We start from the raw sequence: 26,434 nt of genomic DNA, 5'->3' as shown, positions 1-26,434 counted from the left end.
ACTTCTATATAATATATAGAAGTCTGTGGTGCCGAACGAGCCAAAAGGGTGATGCACCGAGGAGTCGCGTGTCGATAAATCGCGAGCGTACGATCGCGCTTTCCGACTCTCGATATCCCGGCTGCCAATCCGGCGCTTCCATGCTCCGGCGAAGGCGCTGCCGCAAACGTCGAACAGGTGTCGTTCCCCCCCACTCTCGACGACGGTTTCTAACTCCTAACCTCCGGCGTGCTCCATTCCGCTCCGCACCGTTCCGCGCCGTGCCGCGCCGCGCGCTTCGTATCCGCGCGATGTCAGGCGTATCCTCCGTTTAGTGTGAGACGACGGACGTCGAAGATGCACGCTCGCGAGCTTCCTCCTGCACCTGCACCGCGCCGTTAGCACCGGGCCGCCGAGGGAAAGAAGGTGCGTATCGACGGGATCGAAACGCGATCAGCGTGGTTGGAATCGAACCAGCCGTTTCGCGTGACGGGAGAGTAAGAGAGAAAATGAAGGAGGGAAGAGAAAGAGCGGCTTATCCCCGCGGCCGTCTCTCGCGCGCACACGCTATATTTGCGTCCCGCTCCGTTCTCGCGATCGCTCTCGGCCGACGGAGCAAGCCTGGCGAGACCCTAGTCGGCACCAGAGGTGTGTAACGATCGGTCGTCCCCCGATCTCTCGGCTGGTCTCGCGGCCACGCGCCGCGTTCCATCACCGCACGGCGAGTGTCTTCGCGTGTTTCACACCCCCGCAAGGAGTCGATCTCTTGACCGATCTCCCCCCGCGACACGATCCGATCTCTTGCACTCGCTCGGTCTCACAAATCGTGAGATCGTCGGGCCGTTACCGCGCCGGAGTAGTTGATATTTTAATATGATAGAGCTGATATAATGAAGTAGTGCCTGCGCGTGAGATTCGCTCCGAGGAGCCGCTCCAGATTCCACGGTGCCGTATTAAGTTTATTTCCTGGATCCGGAGGCTTCGAACACGAGGTCTTTTCTTATCACCCAGGAATCTGCGCTGCTTCTTCTGGTCCAAGAGATAACACAGGTCGTGTGCGCGCGCGAGAGAGAGAGAGAGAAAGAGAACCGTGAGTGTTCGATCCTACGTGCATCTCTCTGTGAAGAAAGTTCGTGGAAGCGCGCTGCCACGTCTCTGGGCGTCAAATGCGTGGCGCGAAGAGGAGCCGCCGTGTCTTACGTGTCGCTCTCCCGTCGCTCCGGCTCTCACGAGTGTGCGTGCGTGCGTGCGTGCGTGCGTGCGTGCGTGCGTGCGCCCGCGATGCGCGTGAATTCCGCCGGCGCGACGTGGTGGATCGACATTAGCGGGATCGACTTTGGCGAGCCTCTTACTCGCCGCGAACCGGTTCGCCGATCACGGCCGCATCCTCCTCGCGACGCAAGGGATACGTGTAACTACGCTCGATCGCCCGCGCTGAAAAGGAACACCTCGGCGCCGCGCCAGTGACACCTCGCGCGAGGAAACACGCGCGAGCGAGCGAGCGAGCACGAGGCCACCCCCGGACACGCGGCGCGTGCTGTGAGAATTTCAGAATTTCTGGTTGAAAATCTGCTAGAAGATTTTGACAATATTAATCAAAATTCTGGTTACCTGCTCTCTCTAAAACTTTTAGAATAAAAATTTTACTCTGAATTTTCACTCTTGAAGATTAAAATTTGAACCAGTCTTTTTCAGGACTGGTTTAATTGGCACTCTTTAGAGGGAAACGCGCGCGAATGAGCGAGCACGCGACACTTGGAGTGAGAATTTCTGGTTGAAAAGTAAAATAAAAAGTTCCGATCACTTAGTCAGAATTCTAGTTATTTCCTCTTACAAATTTTTAGAATAAAAGTTTCACTCTAAAGAGCGAAATCTCACTCTTAAAGATTAAAATTTGAATCACTTTTTTTTTCAGGATTTAGAGAGTTGACTAGATTTATGATAATAGATTTAATCTAAAGACCTTACCTTTAAAAAATATCAGTGGGGATCTATGCGGTGTCTATAAAATTCTCACCTTGTTGATGTAATGTTAACATCAACATGGTACATATGGATTTAAAATCCATCATGTTGTTAAATCCACGCCGATATTTTTACATAGTATAACAGAGCGTACAAAACAAAGTCTATCTACAAGCGATTTTATCAAAATTTTACGAGAGAGAAATATATAAATTTTTTTCTTCCCCTGTACTCTGTATAAATATACTATCTCACTTTAAATCATCTCTCACTCTATAATCTTAATTAAAATTATTAAATGAAACAGTATAAGTTAAAGTGAGATAGTACACATGTAGGGAAGAAGTATAGTATATGTCCCTCCTTTCTTTTCCGTAGGTTTTTGATAAAATCATTCGTGGCCAGACTCATTTGGGTCTTCCGATTTAAACAGAAATTCTGATTTGTTCATCTTCAACTAGAACTCCAATTAACGCAACTAGACTCTTTTTTTTCCAGCGTGAGCTTAACCGTGCCATGAAGTAGGCATGCGATTTCCGCGTCGCGACGATTACACGCGACCTAGAGACTTTAGAACAGAGTTTAGACATGAACAATTTTATCAAAACAAGAGGGTATACGTACTACATTCTTTTCTACACACTGAAAAAAATGTTTGGTTAAAAATAGACGAACCGAAAAGTTCTCATTGATATAATCAGAATTTTTTGATTTGTCCATTTTTAACCAAACATTTTTCTCAGTGTATATGTTACCTCATTCTAACTTACTGAAGTTAACAAAAATGAAGAACCAATCAAAAGTTTATCATCTCGTTGCCAAGACTACAGGATTTCTAACGTGATCCAAGCAGAACAAAAATTATAAGTCTGTTTTTTTTTTAGTTGAACTTCTTGCACGGTTCATCTTTCCTTCTTTTCTCTCGACGTTGAAGAAAAAAGAGAAAAGATGAACTGTGCAAGAAGCTCAGCTAAAAGGAGCAGACCTCTGGATGATATCAAAATGGCTTCAGATTAATTACAGTACACACAATTGGATCATTCATATCCTGCATGCATATTTCTTCGAAAAACTAGGAGCATCAAGTAATTAGTTATTTATATACAATTGTTTTAAATACACAACTTTATAATACTTTTTAAAAAGGTTAAAGTATATTATGTAAGAATCACTTAATAGTTTTTATATATTTGTCAAAGTGATGAAAATTAACCCTGAATATGAAACCATCGTGTGTAGTAAAGAACTGGAAAATCATCGTGTCTACTAAGTCACTTTTCGATACAATTCGTTTTAACGTCATTTTAACTTCGTGATCTGTTTAGGGAACGAGTAAGCGAGCGAAGGACTCATTTCGACTCTTCTCGTGCCGCATGGTAAACGTAGCGATCCCTGATTCCAGGGATTATGAATTCAATGCTCGCACTACTCCTTCCGGGACTCTTCTTTTCCGGAGATCAACGTGGCCAGGGTTCGTTTCCTGGTACACGCCCTGTAACAAACGTGTCAGTTGGAGCCGGATAGGAGATGTATGTCAAATCCGGCGATCAACCCGGATTGTGGAAAAATTTGAAAATGCAATTCCCTCGGGAGAGTTAAAATACATAAATGCGCGACACCTCCACGTCCGCGTGTATTTTTTTGCGCATCGATTTTGCACCTTGTAAAAAAAAAATACGCTGAAAGAGTCAGAGGAGGACAGAAGAAGCTAAGCCTCGATTTTGAAAATTAAAAATTCAATTTCTAAAATCTGATATATAAATTTTGCACGCACGTGTGCAATATTTTTCTTGCATTAGTATCGCCAGTAGTTGTCCTCAAAAGGAATACTTGCTATTTGCTAAAAATTTATTTATTTATTACACTTTTTGTGTAGTCGAAACAATATGCTTTTCAATTCGAGACTCGAGATAATAGTGGAATAGAGAGCATTCCACTTTGAGAGATAAAAGTCATGGTCGTTGAGAGAATAACATATTTTATTTTATACAGAATCCTATATAATTATGTGTATCAGATCTTCCATCAGAGAATCTAGAATAAATAGAAAAAGATTTAGAATGGAAATATAAGTTATATAATATTATCAAAATTTTTCATAGAGTCAACTAATATCATACTTATTAATGTGTAACATTCAATAATACAAATTGGAGTAAAATAAATTCTATAGAATAAAAAAAAATCAAATATATAAAAATAATTAGTATTAATACTTGTTGAATCATAATCAAATAATTAATGAAAAAAATTTAATCATGTTATCTAATATTTTTTTCCCACAAGTTACAAAATATTTGTTCTTATCTTAAAAGTTACGGCATATGCTCGGGCATACGTGAGAAAACATATGTTGTATTGTTATTTATATGCGTAGACATCCAGCATTACCGCATTACTTCACATACTTGTTCTACATTCACCGCTAAGCATCGTCGTCCGGTTCCACGTTTCATTCATATAACACGTTCGATCTAAGCAGAAAGCCTTCAAGCGCTACTTAGAACCACTTCACTAACTCATTCGGAATCGACCTCGTCTAACTTTATAGATCGATTTTGATCGCAATTTACCCGATCCCATTCGAGTCTCTTTCTAGATATATAGAAATTGTTATTGTTAAATATTACACGAACAAAAAATATCATTCTATTGTTAAAAAAAAGTGGTTGCCAATTTACTTTCTTCCTTTTAAGTGACGGTTATATCTTTAACGAAGAATATTTTCCTGATAATAATCTTAAAATATAATTATTCAGAAAAACTCATTATATACTCAAAATGAGAATTTATTTTCTTTTTTAAAGGGTAATATAAAATTGATCGAGGAAGCGACTTCATAAAATAAGTAAATCAAATTTATTTTAATTTAATAATCTTGATTGAAGTATTATACTCAGAGTATATATTTATACAAGAACTCAGAATATATTTTACATAAATTTGATGCTTATATGGATTTATGATAGATTTGCAGATACGTGAATCTTTAAAATACTTGAAACAAGTAATTATTATAAATTTATAATTGCATACAGTATATACTTTTCTACATAGATACGAGTATTTCTCTCTTTATTTCCTATCCGTTTCTCTACCAACCGTGAAATGATATTGGCTGCTCGAATTTTCTGGTGGCACGTTAAAGAAAAAAGAAAAAGGAAAAATACCCTCCTTAGCAGCACATTCTCAGGTAAAGACCAAAAATAACTCGTAAGCGATAGGTATGAGAGGCTGAGATACCGCGATAGCAGTTCAGGAATGCCCATGAGATGCGTCGCGCCAAAATCGATCTATCGGAACCAGGTCAGCTGCTGAGGTCTTCATCCCACGCTATGCCGTGAGCTAAAAATCAAGTTAAGCAAAACAGACGGGACATGGCTTGCTGTTCTGTATACTGAAACCGTTCATGCTCCAAAGAGATAGTCAAGACATAAGAGGGGAAAAAAAAAACAAAACGCCTGTCCGCTCTGCTTAAATGTTTGCAGTTCTTAATGAGGATCGCGGCCAATCCGTCTTCGTTCTTAGCGATCTTCCGTTTCAGACTCGACTCGAGTTTACGAAGCGTTAAAGCGTCAAACGTTTTTCTATATCCCGATTTAAAAATAAACGCGCAATTTGCCACGTTCCGCAATCTTGTTAAAAAAAATTTTTGAGACTAATCGTGGGTGCCAAAAATGTAGTTGGGCAACGTTTCGCACGTGTCAATGAATTCGAATGGCGCTGATTACGGACCTGGAAACATATATCTACAACGCCGCGGATACGTGAAGATTTTTTCATACTTCTCGTGCCTCTCATGCTTTCTCTGTAATATGTAAATGAACGCCATTGTCCTTATTCCCCCGGCGCTCACTAATTCCCTTTCGTTCCCATTTTTAGTTTTGCGATCGAAGAGATCCGCTCTGGTATATACTTGCGGTTTCCGACTCGTTTTTCTTTTTCATTCTTTTTAAGAACCCGTGAACATCACGGAGAGTTCCAAACTTAATCTTCCCAGCTTCAAAATTAGTTTTCCCGTGGTCCCGATAAAAAAGGTAAGTTGAAGCGATGTCGTGCTGAATGCTCCTTTGAGTGAAAGCATCCGGATTTCGGGCACCGCACGTCCGCCGCTCGTTTCGTTCGATTGCCACGTAAAGCGAAGAGATGCTTGCCAGCATACACAAACCGATAACAAATTCGATCGTCCGGTCACGGACATTCCCGCACGTATTTGTCCGCGGCTTCTTTTTCCCCGCGTTTCGCACGGGACGAGACTCTCGTATCAAGAGAAGCTATTCTATCACCGTCGCATGTTGTTGTCGTCGCCGTCGTCGACGATGATGCAGCCGGAGTGCCGTTTGCAGGAATGCGGCGCACCTGTCCGTCCGTTATCCGTCTTTCAGGCTCGTATATAAGCTAGAGTACCTTGGATTCTCGCGACGGAACACCGGTTGGCTCTCTCGGAGAAACTCGCCTCAAGGACGCGCCGCGTTTTGTAACGCGTGCCGCGAGCGAATCGTCACGGGCCGCGAGGCTCGCAGCGAGACCGTTGTACAAGGGGTTGCGGTATAACGATATACCTGGGGACCGCTATCCACACGTTCTCACGTTCTCGAGTCTGGAAAGCGTGGGGAGATGTCCGAGATTATTGCACACGTTTCCATCCCGCGATTGTGCCGGTCCATCTGCGCGAGACAAAACCGATAGTATGAGAATTGATGTTCGGCGGAGGGTCCCGATTGCTTCACTTGCCAGGTTCTTTCTAGAGTGCTTCACAGTATATGTGTAAGAATTATCTAACGCAATCGCCGCTTCGACTTTCGCCCGAATGACTCGATCGTTTAGTTCCGTTTAGTACTTGAACTGTAAATAACGAAATTATCCTCTAACGATCTTTCTTAACTCTTAGTACGATGATTTTTCTTTAACTACACACGATGGGTTGTTCGTGCTCCGAGTTCATTTTCATCACTTTACAAGTGTACAACAATTATTAAGTGATTCTTAGATACATCTTTGGAAAGTATTCGAAAATTGTACATAAATGATTATAATTAATTATTTTTGTGGTGCTCCTAGTATTTCAAAGAAAAAATAGGATACGAATAATTCAGCCGTGCATGAAACCATTGGTGGCTTCTACAATTTATTATCTTTTAATTAATTACTGATGTGATATGATTAATTTCAAGTGCACTTTGGTGCTCAATTAATTAATCGCTCGAAACACATTGAGTGATAGATGAAGATTCTGGTAAGATTTTCCGCTGAAGAGAAGTTGTTTCGTCCGCGACTAAATCGCTACGGTGAAACATTCAGTGAAATCACAATTTATACGACACGGGCTACATCACAAGCCACATCACCCGACAGATGGTGTTCTTGATGGATGACGCTACTGATCGCCGGTACGCGCTATTTACGTCACTGTTTCTCTCTCTCGCGAGAGCGAGAGAAACGATACTTAATTAACAACGTACTTCGGTAGTGATTCATGAAACGAGTGAAAGGTTCTCCGTGGGTTTTCTTGGTCAGAAGAGCGGTGATTAGCGTGCATAGTAGAGACACGGACTCGACTTAACGATGAGACGAGGCTAACCGATCTGCAAGGACGTTCGCTGCAAAGACCCATTTTTCCGTGACCTTTTTATGGCATTTGCCTGTCATGACTGCTATCACGTGATTGGAGGCGAAAATTAAATACCAAGATATCGAGAACCCATGTTGTCATAACCGCAAGATTATACTTAATCCACGTGTATATATACGGAGTAGTAATCAGGAAGATGTTGAAACTAAGTAGCTTTTGTAATGACTTTGTAAATATCAAGACATTGTAAAGAATCGTGAATCCATTTTGACATAATCGATATTTAATCTTCGTCTATATGTATATACTTACGATATATGGGGTGATCGAAAACTACTGAAAACTGGGAAAATAAACAATATTTTGTTACGAGTTGACAGAATGAAACGAATGAAATATTACATTGTATTGTATAAGAAACGTGTTATTTTTAGCACATAATGCAAGATGTAAAAAAAAATCAAATAGAGATAATTAGTATTATTGTTGAATCATCATCAATTAATAATCAAATAATTGGTTAAATAATTTATGGTATAAATTTCTCTTTATTAGTTTTTAATTTATAAATAATTTTTATAAATTTGAAAAATAAAATATTGTAAATAATATTAATAATTAAGTTAGCTACATACAAATACCAGTTAAGTTCAGCTTTTTTATATTTATTTTTATATACACATGTATGCATTTTCTTTGCATTATGTGCTAATAAGGATCCAATTCTTTTGCAGAATAATGTTTGATTTATTTCATCCTATCTATTCGATATGAAATATTTATGTAAAATAACTATTTAATTTTAGCAATTTCCCGATTTTTAGATTGTTATTAAGTATTCTGTATATCCACTTTATGAGACTGACAGGTTGAAATTTGGTTAGAAATTGAATGACCAGAAAAATTTTGAGTGATGGTTATTGCGTTGCTTGCAAATGATAAGAGTTATTTGCCACCGAGCCACGTAATAAGAAACCTTAAAGAAAATCGGCTGTGCGAATAAGTGCATCGTAAAATACGCTATCAACGGTGTGAAAATTGTCGTATTACTATGTTGATATAATACTATAATACTCATCGAATCATGCTATGGCAAACCGCACAGATTTTGGAACAAATCCATCAAAAATAAACCAACAGAATTGAAAATATTTTTATTCAATAACTATGTTTTGTGCTTTATAAAATAAAATTACAATTTATTTGTTGAAAAATATCATCCTTCCAATTTACCTTCAAAAAGCATAGCATGGAAATATCGTTCATTTGTTATAACAATGACATAACTCAAAAAGCGTCAATTGTTTGTAAAAAAAGAATGGAAACGTAAAAAAAAAACAAGAAAAAATACACTTTAAAAAAACATACATTTATTCCTATATAATCAGTTATTATTATATCAAAATTGTATTTCAAAATTAATACCTTAAAATTTTGACGATTCAAAATATTCAAACTCATTTTCTGGAAAACTTCGTTTTTGTGTCGTCATAACAAACGAACGATGCATATAATATTTCGTTTATTGTACGATTGTACGAATACATGTATGTAAATATATTTATTTATAAATGATGTGTATATATGGTACATGTGTTTGTATGATATGTATAGAATGAAGTATTACATCATTAGAGGTATATTGTTCACATGTGTGCGTCTAAATAAGGGAATCATGTACGTCTGACTTGACGAGTTTAATTGATCGTATTGTTAATTGCACATTGCACCATAGCTTATTACTGAAACAGTTCAGTAAACAAATGCAACTGTTAGCGCGAGAGTTTAGCATTTGTATAGGATGCAACACGAGATCGGTACTGGCCGGTGCGATGCGTTAAATGTACATTCAATCGCGTTTTTCACTGTTAATCCGTTCTCCATTACTTGGAAAGCTGTATGCCGGTTTGTGACCCGTATAAAACGGCGCGTAATAACGGTATACACGTACGATACCGCGATCTTCATTGTATTGCTAGTATTGTCTGGCTGCTCCGGTACAATTTTAAACGCCGGCAGGAGCACATTGTTCTCGAATTCGAACGTGCATACGCTTAACCCAGTGCAACCATATGACATACATATTACTGATCCTTCAATTATTACGGAATTATGTCACTCCGCGTTGTTCCGCGATGAAATCAACGTTTCGGAACGTATGTTTTTCCTAAGATATAATCTAACCATGAAACACGATAAATATGGACTGATTATCTTACAATAACCTACATACAGATATAATGGCTGATATAAATAATAAAAAGAAAAAAAGAATATATATATATATATGCGCTAATAAGATTATCTTTGATGAACTTGTTGATAAAATTACCTTTGATGTCGCTAAATCAAACATTAATGTAAAAGTCATTAACTGAACAAATTATGTAAATTTCTTAAAAATTTCGAGATGTAAAATACAGAAATAATAATGAGAAAATGAAAATAACGTGGCATATTTTCAAATAACTGCATAACTGTTTACGTTTTACAAGTAAACATTTTGTGCATAAAAACCGCTAAAGTTCAAAATTTGCCTTTTAATACCGGGCGAGATTAATATTGAATCGATTTTCACAGGGACTTTATCGCGCGTATAAGTATTGATGCAAATACCCCTGTCGCGCTTATAATCGCTAGTTATCTGGCTTAAATTAATCTATGACGTCACACCTTTTAAATTCAGTTCACCCATGTACTATACTATGTATAAAATATTTGATCGCGATTTTACCACACCGCTAGTACTCGTTATAACCGCGATATTGATATTGCACACTCGTTTGCTACACTCATTTGCAGATATATTATGTATTACGAACCTAAGAGAAACTCAATGTATTATCGGCATAATGGAAATTCTATTTATAACGTTCCGCTGTGAGCTAAAATTATATTTAAAATTCAACACTAACTCCTGCACATTAATTCATAAAGACTACATAATATTACACGTATATGACACATATATATGATATTTCTATATGCAACAATATCATATCTTTTTTACAATTTTTATAATTTTATTTTATAAACTAACTATATCTCATTTTTTTAAAATTATTCACAAAATTTTAGAATAAATATTACACAATTAATATTTCTGTTATTATTTTAAAGTTTCTTCTAACCTTGCCGCTTTATGACTTCAACATGCTGCAAAGATAAGTATTATATTAACTTCGGAAGAAATATTACTTTTGATTAAGCGAGTGATTTAATTAAGCAGTTAATATAAAGCTGTCGATGCAGTGAATTGTCGAGATTTAATCGAACGATCACGTCGCGCCGTAGTTTACGTTTGTAGTCCAGTTCGCGACGCGTAACAATACGATGTATTAATTTTTATATCTTGATACTCGATTAAATAGTTTGCATAAAGCCGTTTTGGTGCATCCGTAAAACCGGTTCTTAATGGGTCCCTCTTCGAGTATTGTGTGCATAACGATCATTGTACGTCATATCCGTTGGAAATGGAAAAAAAAGAAGGTAATTTATTTATTTGTTTATCCTATAATAAATTAGGGTGTTTACTACTTGAAAAATCTGGAATTTTAAAGGAATTTTTTTGAAAATTTTCATGGAATTTTATCGGGATTTAAAGAAATTTTAAGAATTTTATTTTTAAATTTAAATTGTCTTTCTGAAAACATTTCTTTGATTATTGTTTCTTCATAATATAAAAATTAATCATCAGTATGGCATACATAAAAAAATTAGGGTGACAGTAGAAGACAATAATTAGCAGAATAGAGTAGCTTACTGAACAAAATTACTTTGAACAAAAATACTTGGAAAGTCTATGTTTAAAAATGTTTAAAAAACTTTTTTTTACAAGATTTCAGTAAATACGACAATACGTTCTGTAAATCTATACATAGATATATTATACATAAATTTAAAAAGTTAATTCAGTTTATATTTTATCAATTTCTACACAGATTAGATAAGTCCATGTTTATAGACACTCAAATATAATAAAAATATTCAACCGCTCATACACATAGCTCGTAGCATAATTCGAATCGTTTATCACGTTTTATTTTGAATGTAATTTTCTACAGTTATGCAGTAATGCAGTAATTACATATCACAAAACGTTTCTTTGGATATTTATCTATAATGAGTCACAAGCTACTGAAGGAGACAACCCGTGTATATTATATAATTACAAGTTCTATAATTTGTGACGTGTATTACATTAATACAGAGTTCGTGGCCCTACCGACCTTCCCGTGTGATTAGTTAATTTTCTCTGTTAAGGACTTAAATTGATCCCCAGAGGCGTTCGAACGTTTAAGATTATTTTCATATATGTCGTCTGGCAAAAATAAACTAAGTATACAATTACATAACATTTTTTTTAAACTAAATTTTATGAACACTAAAATTTTCAGAACTTTCCCTGAGATGCGTTGAATATTGCCAATTATTTTCCCAAGTAAGGAGAGCCTGAATAGACGAAACATGATCTGATAATAAATTTTCAACGTCTTTCTCGCTTCTCCTCAGTTTACTGTGTAATAAACATTAGAAGTTTTATTGCATTTGATATTAACCCCCACGCATACAAATTATATACATATACATATAATAACGAAATATGAGGACGTTCACCGTGACTTTATAAACTGATACATGAATTACGTATCTACTGAGTACGACGAACGTAAAGTTATTACATAGTCGTTATCACGTTGCGTTTTAAAGCCTCTCCGTATTATGTTATTATTATATTTATATTATATAGAAACTAAATTCATATCACATGCAAGAAAATGGTCAGTATTGTATATAATGCAAATAACTCCAAGATGTAATTAATATATTTCCGTTTTCCACTTCGAATTTCAAAGCTATTATGTAGTCTGAATTATTGTACGGCTTAGAGCTTTTTGTGGTGGATAACAAGGTAGGGACTTAGCTTTCATAGCTGCCTATTGTGCGAGAAGACTTTCTTTAATGACATTACCTGGCGTCGCATTGCGTCAATACGATATTGGCGGACTTTTCAAGCACTTTGATTACAATGACTCTCTCATTGAAGCACAGCCAATAGAAATCAAACCTAATTACAACGTGAAAAGAATTGTAAGGCGTTTATTTCGTGAAAAATTATTACAAGATTGGAAATATTCATCTGTAAATTTATTTCGTTATCACACAGGATTTGAATATAATTAATGGAAATTCTATATTTTTTAATTTAATTTATTTCATTTAATCATTAGATTTATGTCGTTAGAATTCTCAGAGGAAACATGATTCTATCAATTCTCTTGAAACGATCAAAATAGATTGACTTCACAACGGTGAAAGAATTATTACATATCTTATACTAAGGAGGAAAATTAGCCTTAAATGATCGAAATAATTCGCTGTGGCAAATGTCATTTCATAAATAGCCAGATAATTAATAATTAAACAATATAGCTTTTCTAAAACTGGATTCTATTCTGTCGACAATTGATTCCACTTTTAATTGACGAATTCGATAAAAGTTGTTAATTGAATTAAAACTATAATGACAAAATATTTTAAGGAAACTTTCTATCTTTAATGCCAGAAAAGTTAACTAGCACCGGCGAGGTAGCTCGTGTCCAAACTCTGCTTTATCTGCGAACATCCGTTTCATGAAGTACAGTTTTCGCGATACAATAGTGAAACAATAGAAGTAACTCAATACTTGGACTACAAACATGCAATTCATCACTTCGTCACAAGACTTTTATGACGCGGTCACGAAGTAATGTCCCGTCTTGACAACGTGCCGTGGTATCGATTTATCAGTAACCCGCACGCAATGTTGTTAATAGCACAATATCAACCAACTATTACAAAGGCGACTAAAAAATAATTGCCATGTAGTTTTGTTACGTTTGTGAGCCGGAAATACTTTGTTCGTCTATTATTGTTAGCAATAAAGCATTTCATAGAGATTCACTATTGTTTGAGAATATAAAACTACGATGATGTCTGCAAGAAAAGTAGTTATGTACAGATAGAATGATTAAATGAAGAATACATTATACTGAGAGTATATTACAACATTACTTATTATACAATATTATCACGATTTCATATTTCTCTATAAAAAAAGAAAGTTTTAAACACTAGATTTCTAAATTTTAGATATAATCTCTAAATATAATTTTATGATAATTTTTTGTAAATAATCGTTTTTGAATACGTGTTACAAAATTTTCACAAATTACTTATTCTGTCGTATTGTGACGATTTTAGTTTCACGTTATAATAATATATCTATAGAATTATAGCGTAATATACTAGAAACTCACATTGCTGTTAAATTTTCATTTTTTAATTAGTATTAATTGATATTCTTAATTTTCATTTCTCTTTCCATTACTTCTTTAATTCTCTAGGGACGAGTGTCGCAAATTTGCAGCGTTCGCTTCAAAATTAAATTCGAGACAAATTCGGAGTAAATTTAGGATCTGTGCAAATTAATTATATTTAAGAACTGAAGAGAGAAATGTATGTAGCATTTAACACAAATATATAGTACGAGTACTTCTACCCGTCAGTACTTCCACCCGAAAGACCAGAAAATACGTTTATATATGTCGTGTAAATATTGATCGATTCTTTACTTACAACTTATTTTTGTGAACAGTAAAAATTGTTTTTTTTTACGATAAGATGATGTTTTACGGGGTTAAATATGTTTATCTAAATCTTTGCTATTACTTTATCATTAGTAAACAAATTCTCAAAAAATTGTTAACAAAATATATTCGAAACATAGATAAAACAATTCTGCTTAATTAGATTATATAATATATATGCATAAATTAGTATTCTCATTTTAATTTTGAAATAAACAATTTTGTAAATTGTACAAAAATTTAACACCCTTTTTTATATTCTCGGATATCCTCATTATTTGAATTTTTTATTATTTGTAAATTTGTAAAATGGAATCAAAGAGGTGCTACCGCGCGCGTGCGCGCGTGTATTAGATTTCTGTATGTGTATACATTTATATTCTGCCTTTTTTTTATAATAGAAAGTTTATGCAATGCAACCAGCAGGGAATGTCGCCGTTGTTGTCTGGCTCACGCATAGTCATCCGACATTATTACTCTCATTTCCCGCTCGTTATCGTGATGAAAGTGAATTATTTAGCAGCAGCTAATTAATTAGTACCATCGAGAGAACATGGCTGTCTCATCGCAATATAATTTCCCAGGCCAAGTGACCTCGCGCTGGTACGTGGGATAATTACTCACGGATCTGTATTTCCGTCGCGTCTTCGAAACACTTTGCCATTATGATCATGCTAACTTTTTGTTGTCGCGATTATGACAGCCGGTATCGACTGCAATCGGTAGTGGTACCATGGTGGTACCGGAGGTAAAAGGTAGATATCTTTACACGCGGAGTTTGTTTCGCAAAGGAGGTAACACTCCGTAACGTTGAAAGTAACATTCTTTTTACGTTATCTGAAGTTATTGCGAGTTTTGCGAAAATCATTAGTTCAATTAGGCCAGCTAGTCGACCTTCCGTTTATCGATATGCAAAGCAGCGTCACTCGGTATGACACAAAATGAACTTGTTTCGCAAATATATATCACACACATATTACGAAGTTTAAATTCTAGTTAAGGTAATATTTTTACCTGTCTAGTTAAGGTAATATTTTACGGTATAATAAATTTAATAAATTATTTACAGTTTTTAACAGATAACATAACTGCTTAATTATTAGCAGCTGTATTATTATCTACTAAATTGCTCGTTAATTTAATTTGTGATACTACACTATTCCAATTCAATTACGTTTCAAAACTGAAGATTATTTTGTCGTTCAGTCTACAGAACTGAATATGTAAATTCACATCAAACATTATTTAAAATCCAGTTTAGATCGTTGAAGCTCTCGTTACTTAGTCATGTATTCACATTTGCTGTCTTGAGAGAGACACACTCTTTGTTTAATATATATCATTCCCAAAATAATTCCGCAATTGAACTTTTTTTCTTTTTTTATGAAATTATATATCAGTATATCACTGACATTACAATCGATACGATGTAACAACGAATAGCATATAAATGCTATTCTGTATAAATACATAGAATGCAATGCGATAAGAGTATAACGATATGCACGATAGATAGGTTCATCGTCAATTCTTATCTGATTTACTCATACGTAAACATAATGTGTACGCACTAATCGCACGTCATTGTGTTGCCGGTTCTGTTTGTCGGAAAATTATCATAAAACTTGCACATCGAACAGCTTATCGAAACAGAACGTCCTATTTAAAAGTGGCATTCTCTCCGCGATCGATGTGTTATACGAATTAGTCATGTGTTAAATGCTTACCTAAGTGTCGCAAAGTGCTCCGGTTACCCTTTGCTGACGTATGCACTTTTCGCCCGTGCGGTCTTCTCGTATTTCCATTCTCGTAATCGCCACCTTCCAAAAAGATGGGCGCAAAATAATCTGTACGAGAATCATTATTAATACAATAATAGCATTAACATTAATTTTACGTTAATAAAGTTCAAAATGTGTCAAGAGACGTGTAAAATATGAAAATATCACATATTAAATATTATGCATAACATATTAAACGTACAGACATAAATATTAAATATCTAGACATATAAAATATTAAAATATAGTAATATATTATTAAGAGAAATTACGAAAACGTGACTATATAGATATTCATTATGAGCTTTTGACAAATATATATTATCGAAAAAAGCAATCGATTTTTATAACGAGTTTTTTTCATTCGTTTTTCCCAAGTCGTATCGCGAGTTTCATCTTGATACGACTATACGCAATGTGTAGAGAAGAAAAAGTCCTGGCTTCATTCGTGATTCGTAGAATCGTGATAAGCGTGCGTAAAGCTGAAGCGGACGATCGATCTGCCGAAAGAATTCTAGTTGCATCTCTCGGGCAACCTTTTAATATTAACTCTCTCGGGAATTCCCGATGCGATAGGAACTCCACATGCACCATCGAATCCGTAATGAACTCGGCTCATCTTTGTGTTGCAGAGCATTGAAAACCGGCCGCCTTCAGTCATGTGATTCCACGAAGACTCGCACAATTAGTAGAACACGGTTGTAAGTATCTTGTTTTAAGCCTCGAGAACTCCTTATCGTGAGTCCACACGCGGCGGACTGGGTGATGAGCTCGTGGCACAAGTGGAAGACTGCCACCGTTGAAAGATGTTTCGCTCCAAGATTCGCATTCACACGTGTCAAGTGATACTGCTGACGTCATTAGTATGGTTCCTGGTCGATGTCATGGTGCTCATGCTCTATTCGGACTGCATCGGAGGGTCTGGATGGGGCTGCTCGGACAGCAAGCAACAACAGGCGCTCCAATCCGAAGAGCCTCCTCAACTGCTTCCGAAAGCCCAGATCAGAGAGCCGCAGGCAATAATACAGGACTATAATAATAAAAGACAATATCTACAGTCGCAGCTGCACCTGTGGCGGCCAGCGAAAGTCATCAAGGAGAATAAAGGGATGCCCGGCGAGATGGGAGCGGCAGTGGCCATCCCGCCGGAGAACGATGCTAAACAACAGGAACTGTTCAAGCTAAATCAGTTCAATCTGATGGCCAGCGATATGATCTCCTTAAATCGATCCTTAAAAGATATCAGACTCGAAGGTTGTAAGAATAAGAAATACCCCAAGTATCTTCCAGACACGAGTATCGTGATAGTTTTCCATAACGAGGCATGGACTACTCTACTGCGGACAGTCTGGTCCGTGATAAATAGATCTCCTAGATCGTTGCTGAAGGAAATCATCCTCGTGGACGACGCGAGTGAGCGTGGTACGTTCTCATCTAGTTTTCAAATAAGCGTAACAAGTATAACGAGGACCAATATTTTCACCTATTTATAGCGTAGATTGATTTGTAATTCTCCTGCATCACATAGCAGCGAACGCGATTGTATATTTAAACGAAAGAAAATATAAACATTGATCGATTAACAATTGCAAGAATCGTAGCTTGTATCAAAGTGATCGGTAAAATTATTTTATTTTCTAGAGCACCTAAAGCAAGATTTGGAAGACTACGTAACTACGCTACCCGTGCCCACGTATGTCTATCGCACAGAAAAGAGGTCGGGTCTGATAAGAGCGAGGCTGTTAGGGGCAAAGCATGTCAAAGGACAAGTAATCACGTTTCTAGATGCGCACTGCGAGTGCACCGAGGGTTGGCTGGAGCCGCTATTATCAAGAATTGCTAACGACAGGCATACCGTTGTCTGTCCAATCATAGACGTAATCAGCGACGACACCTTCGAATATATCTCGGCCAGTGATATGACCTGGGGAGGTTTCAATTGGAAGTTAAACTTCAGATGGTATTACAGTATTACGACGTTAAATATCATGAATTTTAATAAGATTACCTTCGTATTTTAACCGAAATAGTTAAATGTCTCGCCTTTTAAAAAAGGGACACACACGTAGAAAATTTGAGTTGCAAATGTGGAAATCTACATATTTTGCAAGTCATGAATAGTTAGATTGGCATATATGGTTAAATCCGCTTGAAATATTAAATCTATCGATCTTATATTGACATATATATTTGACATGAATTTATATCTCTATTAAATTATGATAGTTTCATAAATTCAACGATTTTTAAACTACCATATACATAAATTCAATACTTCTCATTCTAATTCAGTTAATCTCTATACATAATGATTTGAAATATAATCAATAATAATCTCTCTCTTTCTCTCCTTCATGTATAATTACGAGCTGTCGAGTTTACAAATTTACGGTTTCCGCAATATTCACCACAAACGTGTATATATACACAGTGTTTATTGTTTAATTAAATTAAATGTATTTATAATTAATTTCGAAATTTCTCGGAAATTGAAACAAAACACGTTGGCAGTCTGTCAAATTATATATTAGTGTATTTTATGCGTCTGTGCACTGAAAAAAAAGATTGGATGAATGTAGCATAGCATTTCTAATTGCAACAGCCAATTGAAAATGCAATACCATATTTTACCATCTAATTTGCTGTCAGTCTTTTCTTTCAGTGTGGTATTTAATTTTTTATCTTTTTAAACAAAATATTAATATTATGATTAATTTCGTTCAAAAAGGTACAGAGTTGCACAGAGAGAAATGGACAGGAGGAATAGCGACAGAACGGCACCGCTACGAACACCGACTATGGCCGGTGGATTGTTTTCTATTGATAAAGAATACTTCTACGAGTTGGGTGCGTACGACGAAGGCATGGACATCTGGGGTGGTGAAAATCTTGAAATGAGCTTCCGGGTAAGCATCCTAAAATATACACTGAAGAAAATTACCAGTTTAATCAATATCCGCAACAATTTTATACAGTATAAGATTATATTCAATAAAAACACATGGTGAATAGATCAATAATTTAAGAAATTATAACAATGAGATTATTTATATTATAAGTATGAAGGAAAGAAGATTGAAACGTTTAAAAAGTGTCATTCTAATATCCTAATTCTATATACTTTATATATTAAAATTACTTTACAGGATTATCAGCATCCTGACTTTGCCTATTATGAAAAACGAATCATTCCTCATATTCATTAATAATAACTCTCGCTTCTATCTTGTATTAAAGATAACTGTGCAATATGTGACAATTAGGATATTTGTCGAAGAGTTTTTTAAAAGGGTTCTTCAAAGGGTATTCTATAAACTTCCATTATTATTTGTGAAGTCATAAGTACCTTGTAGGTATGGCAATGTGGCGGAACATTAGAAATCAGTCCGTGTTCACATGTGGGACATGTATTCCGGGACAAGAGTCCATATACATTCCCTGGTGGTGTCAGCAAGATAGTCCTGCACAATGCGGCTAGGGTAGCCGAGGTCTGGATGGATGAGTGGAGAGATTTTTACTATGCCATGAATCCAGGTTAGATAATTAAGTGCATCATTTAACTAATTTCTCTCCAATGTGTTGTTTTAAATTGCGCTAAATGGTGCCATTATTATGTGCACCTAAATTATATATATATCCTACCTGTATACATAAATTATACATATCCCATAGTATACTATCAGAATTCATATTATCTGTTACAAATTTTTGTTTCTCAAAATTATTCAGTAAGTATACATAAACACATATGTATATATATATATATATATATATATATACTATATATATATCCGATTTAAAAAAGTAATTTAAAAAGTTGTTGAAAAATTCGTTTTCAAAATTTTTGTTAAAAAATTTGAGATGTATTGTTAATTGTTTCAAATTTTCATGTAGCTGATACTCATATAGCGCTTATATCGAAAGCAACGATGTTAATTGATAAAACATTTTTTTGAAATTGCAGTATATTATATTATTCTCTATATAACAATACTATATTATTCAAGCGAAACTCTATATATTAATATATTTGACGGGTATCTGATACAAGCCGTTTATACTACCTCTCACAAAAATTATTATAATTCACATAGCTATATGAATTGCAGTTGTTTTTGAATGCATTATTTTCTTGTTAACAAGTTATTTCTCCATTTGACTAATAATTAATAACAGTCTTGCGTTAATACATTTTCATAAAGTGATGTTTAACACATTAGTTACATATACACGAAAGTATACCATAAATTAGTTAAGTTAATCGTTTGTATGTGTTATGCACATTATGTTTTATGTATTTACTAATATTTTTTACATAATACACATTAGTAGTTGTATACATTATATTTAAACTAAACTGAAATCTCTTATACTACAGAAATTAAATTATCAGAATCTTGCTGCTGTTGAAATACTTCACTTTAGTTTGTTTTTTTTTCGGCCAAACAATAAGTATACTTTAGTACTGATGAATGAAGGGTTATCCACAGACATAAACATGAACACTGAATGAACATTTTAGATATACTTTATTTCTATGTCTCAATAAAAAATGCTGATGTAGCTTAATCACACATATATACACACACACACTTTCTCTCTCTCACACTCATCCATCCAGCCGACTAACCAATTGAAAATTGCGCTTGCTTTTAATGGAATTCTTTCATCAGACTGCATTATAGGTGCCGCAAGAGAAGAATTTCTAAATCCACCATGAATCGCAGAATACGATATCATATTTGCCATGTGTTATTTTATATTCTTTTTCTTTTTGTCTCTTATCGTGTGACTACCGTTCGTAATTGCTAACACACTAACAGAACTGAGTTGGTTAGATATGGATGTGTGGTGGGACATTGGAAATAGCGACATGCTCGCACGTCGGGCATGTATTCCGTAAGTCAACCCCATATACCTTCCCGGGCGGTACGAGCAAGATAGTCAACCACAACAATGCGCGGCTCGCAGAAGTTTGGTTGGACCAATGGAAGTACTTCTATTACAACATTAATCCAGGTAGCACTAACACTGGCGTATCTCGCACAAAAAAAAACAAAAAAAAAGAGAATCCCTATTCCTATACATCTCTTTCTATGTATTGGTTGCTTTGCGATGTAGCATGCTTTGGAAGAGGTCTGTGCATGTCTCTTTATCAATTCTTTTTATTGTTTACGGCTTTGGGTGCTCACTATCTCTATCAGATACCCGTTAACATTTATTTAAAACATCATTGCTATTACGTTCTCTCAACACTGTAATATTGTTATTTAATAATCCATTAGACAACGATGGGTATGATGTACAATAAACGAGAACAGCAATGTAAATAGGATATATAGAAGTATACTTGAAGAGTAAAAAATCACGCATGGCATTAAGGGTTCTATGTGATACTATTATAATCAAAAGGTTATTATTAAAAGAAGATATTCTATTAGAGTGACAGACATATAAATAACAATACGAAACATACATGTATTCGTAGTAATTCCTTAATTAACACAATATATGTATAAAATTATATATACTCAAATATAAAACAATTTTAATATGAAGCACAATACATCTCTGCACGCTACATTTGCAGATGTATAAAAGTTACTGCGTATATGTATATATAAATCAATGCTACTTCATAAACTTCTTTACATCTTTCAGATTTCCAAAAAGATGCGTTGCATAATTGCACGCTTATTTTTTTAGGAGCAAGCATATGACATTTAATGTATCATACAATATATTCTATGGTCGCAAATTTCTTTATTTTTAGCACTAAATTCTCTAATAAATCTTCTTTTCAACCAATTTATATGCAAGCACAATATGTAAAAAAAAAAAATACGTGTGAATAAGTTCAGCATTTGTAAAACGTTGTAGCGTTACAGAAAATCAATTCTTTTAGGAGCGCGAAACGTCGATGTCGGTGATGTTTCCGAGCGGATAAAACTCAGAGAACGATTGAAATGTAAAAGCTTCAGATGGTACTTGGAGAATATATATCCAGAATCACCGATGCCGCTAGATTATTACTATCTCGGTGATGTGAAAAATATTGAAACGCAAACTTGTTTGGATACTATGGGCAGAAGAACCGGAGAAAACGTCGGAATTAGTTATTGTCACGGATTAGGTGGCAATCAGGTTTGTGTTCATTTTAAATGTGAAGTAATTCATATATGATGAAAATTAAGAGATATTGTTTCTGTTTTGAGCGTACGCTATTTCTGATGAAAGTTGCATTATTCAGGTATTTGCTTACACTAAGCGACAACAGATAATGTCTGACGATATGTGCCTTGATGCAGCTAATCCACAAGGTCCAGTAAAGATCGTACGATGTCATGGCATGGGTGGTAATCAAGCATGGGTTTACAGTGATGAGGTAAAAAAAGATAAAAATATAAAGAAAAATATACTTATAATACAGTAAAACAAATATTAAAAAAAAAAGATAAAATTATGATACATGGTTTTGATAAATGCAATTAATATTTAATATATATAATTCTTTTTAGACCAAAATGATTAAGCACACAAACACGGGTTACTGTTTATCAAAACCCCACTCAGGCGATGCAGCACAACCTGTCTTGGCGCAGTGCGATGTCAACAACATCGGTCAAAGATGGATTATGCGTAGCAAATTTAAGTGGCAGGCCAGCTAATACGAATCAACTTTAAATGCCAGATCTATATGCAATACTTGTTAATATGTTTAATAAATGGTAACCGATGGACTGATCGCATAGGATCTTCCCAAGAGTGTGTGTACGAGAAAAGAGAATGAAGTATTATAACCAGTGGCGAAGAAACGATTCAATATTACATCTAATGTGTACGTCAAATAAATTGATAGTGCGCGAGGAATCGATTCTCGTCAGAATCACATCAGAAATTGTAGTTAAAAATAATTAGATTCTACAAGATTTATTTATCATTGATGAAGCAGTATCGAGAATTTACTGCCATTCTTTGTGGTACGGTCCTTACGATACGCCTTGCAATGCACAATAGTGACAGAGATGAATTTTTCTGATCGCGTGTGAACATAAGTGATACTAAATGACGAACAAAGTGAACTCTTTTTTTTTCTTCTTTCCTGGCTAAGAAGCAGTAAAGAAGAAATCATATCAGACCACTGTTATAAATATAATTGTTAATAAGAGAAAGAGACATATTTGATAATTTCGGATGAATGCAATAACGAATGACTGACCGTTAAATCGGTACGCAACGAAATGAAATGTGAATATGCTAAAAATGTATTGCGAAATAATGACGGAGTGAATGCTAGAATGTTAGTGAAGTTGATGTGACAGTACCGATAATGATATAGAAAAATTATTATTGTACAATCCATTTAATAATTAGGGAAGAGCACTGAATCTTTTTATATTCATGTTTCTGATAGTTCCTTGTTGCATCTCGTTCGAATAATTTAACTGTTACGCATTGTTTTGTGTAAAGGATGTACTTATCAGAATTTATATTGTAGAATTCATCAGGTTTTAGTTAGATGCATACAATTATTGACTCTCGTTAAATTTTATTGCGGAGACATAATGCAGTTTCAATGCAAACGTACCAGAGTGTCTTCCATATTTTAATAATAGCAGATTTTTCTGACATAATCAGCTATTGCGCACTTTTACAAGTTACTTATTAACTCTGTACCTTCCTAAACATGTTTAATTTGCGAATTAACATGCGACAAAATATTATACCATAAAATCATTTCAAGCAAAATAATTCTTGAGCATTATGCATTTAAAATGCACTTACAAATTAAGTAACAACTAAAATGTAACAGTAATTGCAGAGAAAAATTATGATCGTTCATATAGAAATGAACAAAATCATCTTTATTTTTTTTATCCTAGTACCTTTCTCTTCAACATCATAAATTGCAAAAGAATATTTTTAAACTTCAAACAATTATAAAAATAATATTTTTTATTTAATACATTCTCAAATCTGCTATTGAAAACAAAAAAAATTTGTAAATTTACACTCTTGCGAATAACTTCCGACACAGCTTTAAGATCTTCCCTATCTGCTATTGAATGACGAATATACTCATTATTTTTATGTAATTCAAAAGAACGTTATGGTGATGGTGCAACATTAATAGCTTGACATACATTTGTCTTCTTAAGACTGTGGTATTTATTTTTGTATAGAATACAAATTGATTTATATGTTGAAATACGCAGTGTCAGTCCACTTTATAGATAAATGATAAAGTGTTCGATCGCGATCGAAAAATGATATAGTCAATAGTACCTCTTTGCAAATACGTCATTCCTTACAGGCTGATTTCATGGAGAATGCTATTATTAATATGAATAAAATTGCTAATGAACGATTTTCGTTTTAATCATTTGCTCAATAAATAATATCTCTTGCTTCACGGTTCAATCGATTATGATGATATGAAAGAACAGTTTCGATTGTTATAATAGCCTGAACTGCGTAAGCATAATCTTTTAAAGACAATAAAATTATTTGTATACATTAAGTTTGTATAATGCATGTCTCTATAATACTACTATAATAATTTTTAAACATTTCTAAAATAAGTAAAGTAATTTGTAAAAATGAATGTATGCACATTAACGACATTTAAACCTGACTTTTGTTTCTCCTTTCAGAATCAAGTGTGACTAAAAAATGAAAAGCCTTTTAAAAAATAATTTATTTATAGTTGTTAAAATTGTACCATATAAGTATTCTATAGAATATTATATAAAATAGCTACGATCATACACAATTATCTTGTTAGAATAAATAAGTTTCGTTACACATGTGAAATGTTGATATCATCATTTTAATACTTATTAATTTCTGATTAACAAATTTAATAAAGAGCACTACATTTTTTACCAAATCCCACCTCAATTTGCGATTGTGGGAGAGTCTAGGTTAACAGAGGTTAATAAATACAAATGTTTATGATTGTTTAATATTTGTTAATATTTATAAAATAACTGTTTTAATAGTCTTAAATAATTTGCATTTTATCAATAAAAGATAAAAGTTAAATTATGAATAATGTTGAAACATACCTAGATAATGAGTTTTACAAACATGTAAACTATTTAATAAAATCAATATCATTTTAATAAAATACAATTATAAATATGTGTCGTGCGATGGTGGGGGTACCAACCAACTTGTTTTAATACAAAACAAGTTTTAGTTGATACATATATATTGAATCTAAGCATGTGTCATGACACATTGGTTGGTTTGTATTAAATAAAATTACAAGTATAAGTTAAAAAGATATTTATTACATACATTTACTGTTCTTTAACTTCACGTAATCTACGTACAGCTGATCTTACTGAAGCAGCGGCTGTCGTAGAATATACCCACGCACCACCAGCAACAGTCCTTTTGCATCGTTTGCAGGACCAGATTCCTACGACACTACGCTTCATGGCCTCCTGTTAGAAAATAAAAATAGTATCATAACACAGTTGAAAGCCTCTCGAACAAACTGTATTAAATTATGAAATAATGTTTGTATAAAAGATTAAAAAATAATAGAACGTGTCTATGATAAAAAGAATTTATCACATCACAATCTTAATTTTAAAAAGAATACTAAATACATTTTGAGAATTTATCTTTCCAATTCATAATATAAAGTACAATTACTTACCTTACCACAAAACGAGCAAGTATACTTGCTGTGTTGGGTAATTTCCATTTTCTTAACCATTTTCCTAAGAGAAGCACCGTAACGGGTGCCATATTTTCCGGTGATTCCTACCTTCTTTGTACGTTTCGCCTGTAAAAATTCAGGTAGTTTTAGGACCTCTGCATTTACAGGTAACTTCGATGATATTAAAGATCAGAAATATACAATCGAATAAGAAGAATTGCGATCAAAACATAACCTTGTTATAAGGTTAATGAGTCCTCACAGTATGCAGTTAGCATTTTACGGTAAAATGTATACATAAAAAATATTTTGATAGCTATTGCTCTTATTTGGTGATCAACATCACGTAGATTTCAGTAAGATTTGATATGGAAAATTCGATAAAATATCTTACCATTTTTAACAAGTGGAGATCGCTCTTGCACGCTTTTGTAAAGAACTGGAAGGAATAAGGAAAGAACTCAAGTACAGTAACCTCACACAACAGCACACAGGCAGCACAGTGACAACGTCGGAACTCGGAAGTTAACAGCGTAAATATGGATGTACGTTAATTTCAAATTTTCGCGGGAAAAACTTGTTCAAAATTAATGACAAGTTTTTCCATTATTATGAACACTGTTATATCGCGAATGACAATATATTATTTTTCTTCTGAAGAAAATATCAGGTATAGATATTTCAGTCATTAAAAATATTACAAAAGATACATCCTGCAAGAAAATATTAAATAATACAATTATTATAATAAAAAATTATTCTGTAGTGTGACATAAAAAGATATTTATATAATTTAACAAAATTTCAACAGAGGTGTTTTTAGTACATATTTTTA

At 34.5% G+C, this 26,434-nt stretch overlaps 2 protein-coding genes across 2 annotated transcripts; one reads left to right on the top strand and one right to left on the bottom strand.

Moving 5' to 3' along the window:
- The first annotated feature begins 237 nt into the window (after window positions 1-237).
- On the top strand, window positions 238-22,940 carry Pgant5 (polypeptide N-acetylgalactosaminyltransferase 5). The gene is made up of 8 exons (XM_018548862.1): window positions 238-405; window positions 16,559-17,348; window positions 17,568-17,886; window positions 18,655-18,832; window positions 19,280-19,460; window positions 21,832-22,070; window positions 22,177-22,311; window positions 22,445-22,940. Exons 2-8 carry the CDS (start codon window positions 16,733-16,735, stop codon window positions 22,592-22,594), a joined length of 1,818 nt encoding a protein of 605 aa, XP_018404364.1. The 5' UTR covers window positions 238-405; window positions 16,559-16,732; the 3' UTR covers window positions 22,595-22,940.
- Window positions 22,941-25,202: 2,262 nt separating this feature from the next.
- Window positions 25,203-26,069, bottom strand: RpL37A (ribosomal protein L37A). Its single transcript, XM_018549752.1, has 3 exons — window positions 25,994-26,069; window positions 25,597-25,725; window positions 25,203-25,378 (listed from the first exon to the last, which is right to left on the bottom strand). The coding sequence occupies exons 1-3, from the start codon at window positions 25,994-25,996 to the stop codon at window positions 25,232-25,234; spliced, it is 279 nt and encodes a 92-aa protein (XP_018405254.1). The 5' UTR covers window positions 25,997-26,069; the 3' UTR covers window positions 25,203-25,231.
- Window positions 26,070-26,434: the final 365 nt, after the last annotated feature.

The sequence above is a fragment of the Cyphomyrmex costatus genome, unplaced genomic scaffold, assembly GCF_001594065.2.
Source record: "Cyphomyrmex costatus isolate MS0001 unplaced genomic scaffold, Ccosl1.0 scaffold123, whole genome shotgun sequence".
Lineage (NCBI taxonomy): Eukaryota > Metazoa > Arthropoda > Insecta > Hymenoptera > Formicidae > Cyphomyrmex > Cyphomyrmex costatus.
This window is presented reverse-complemented; position numbering and strand designations above follow the sequence as displayed.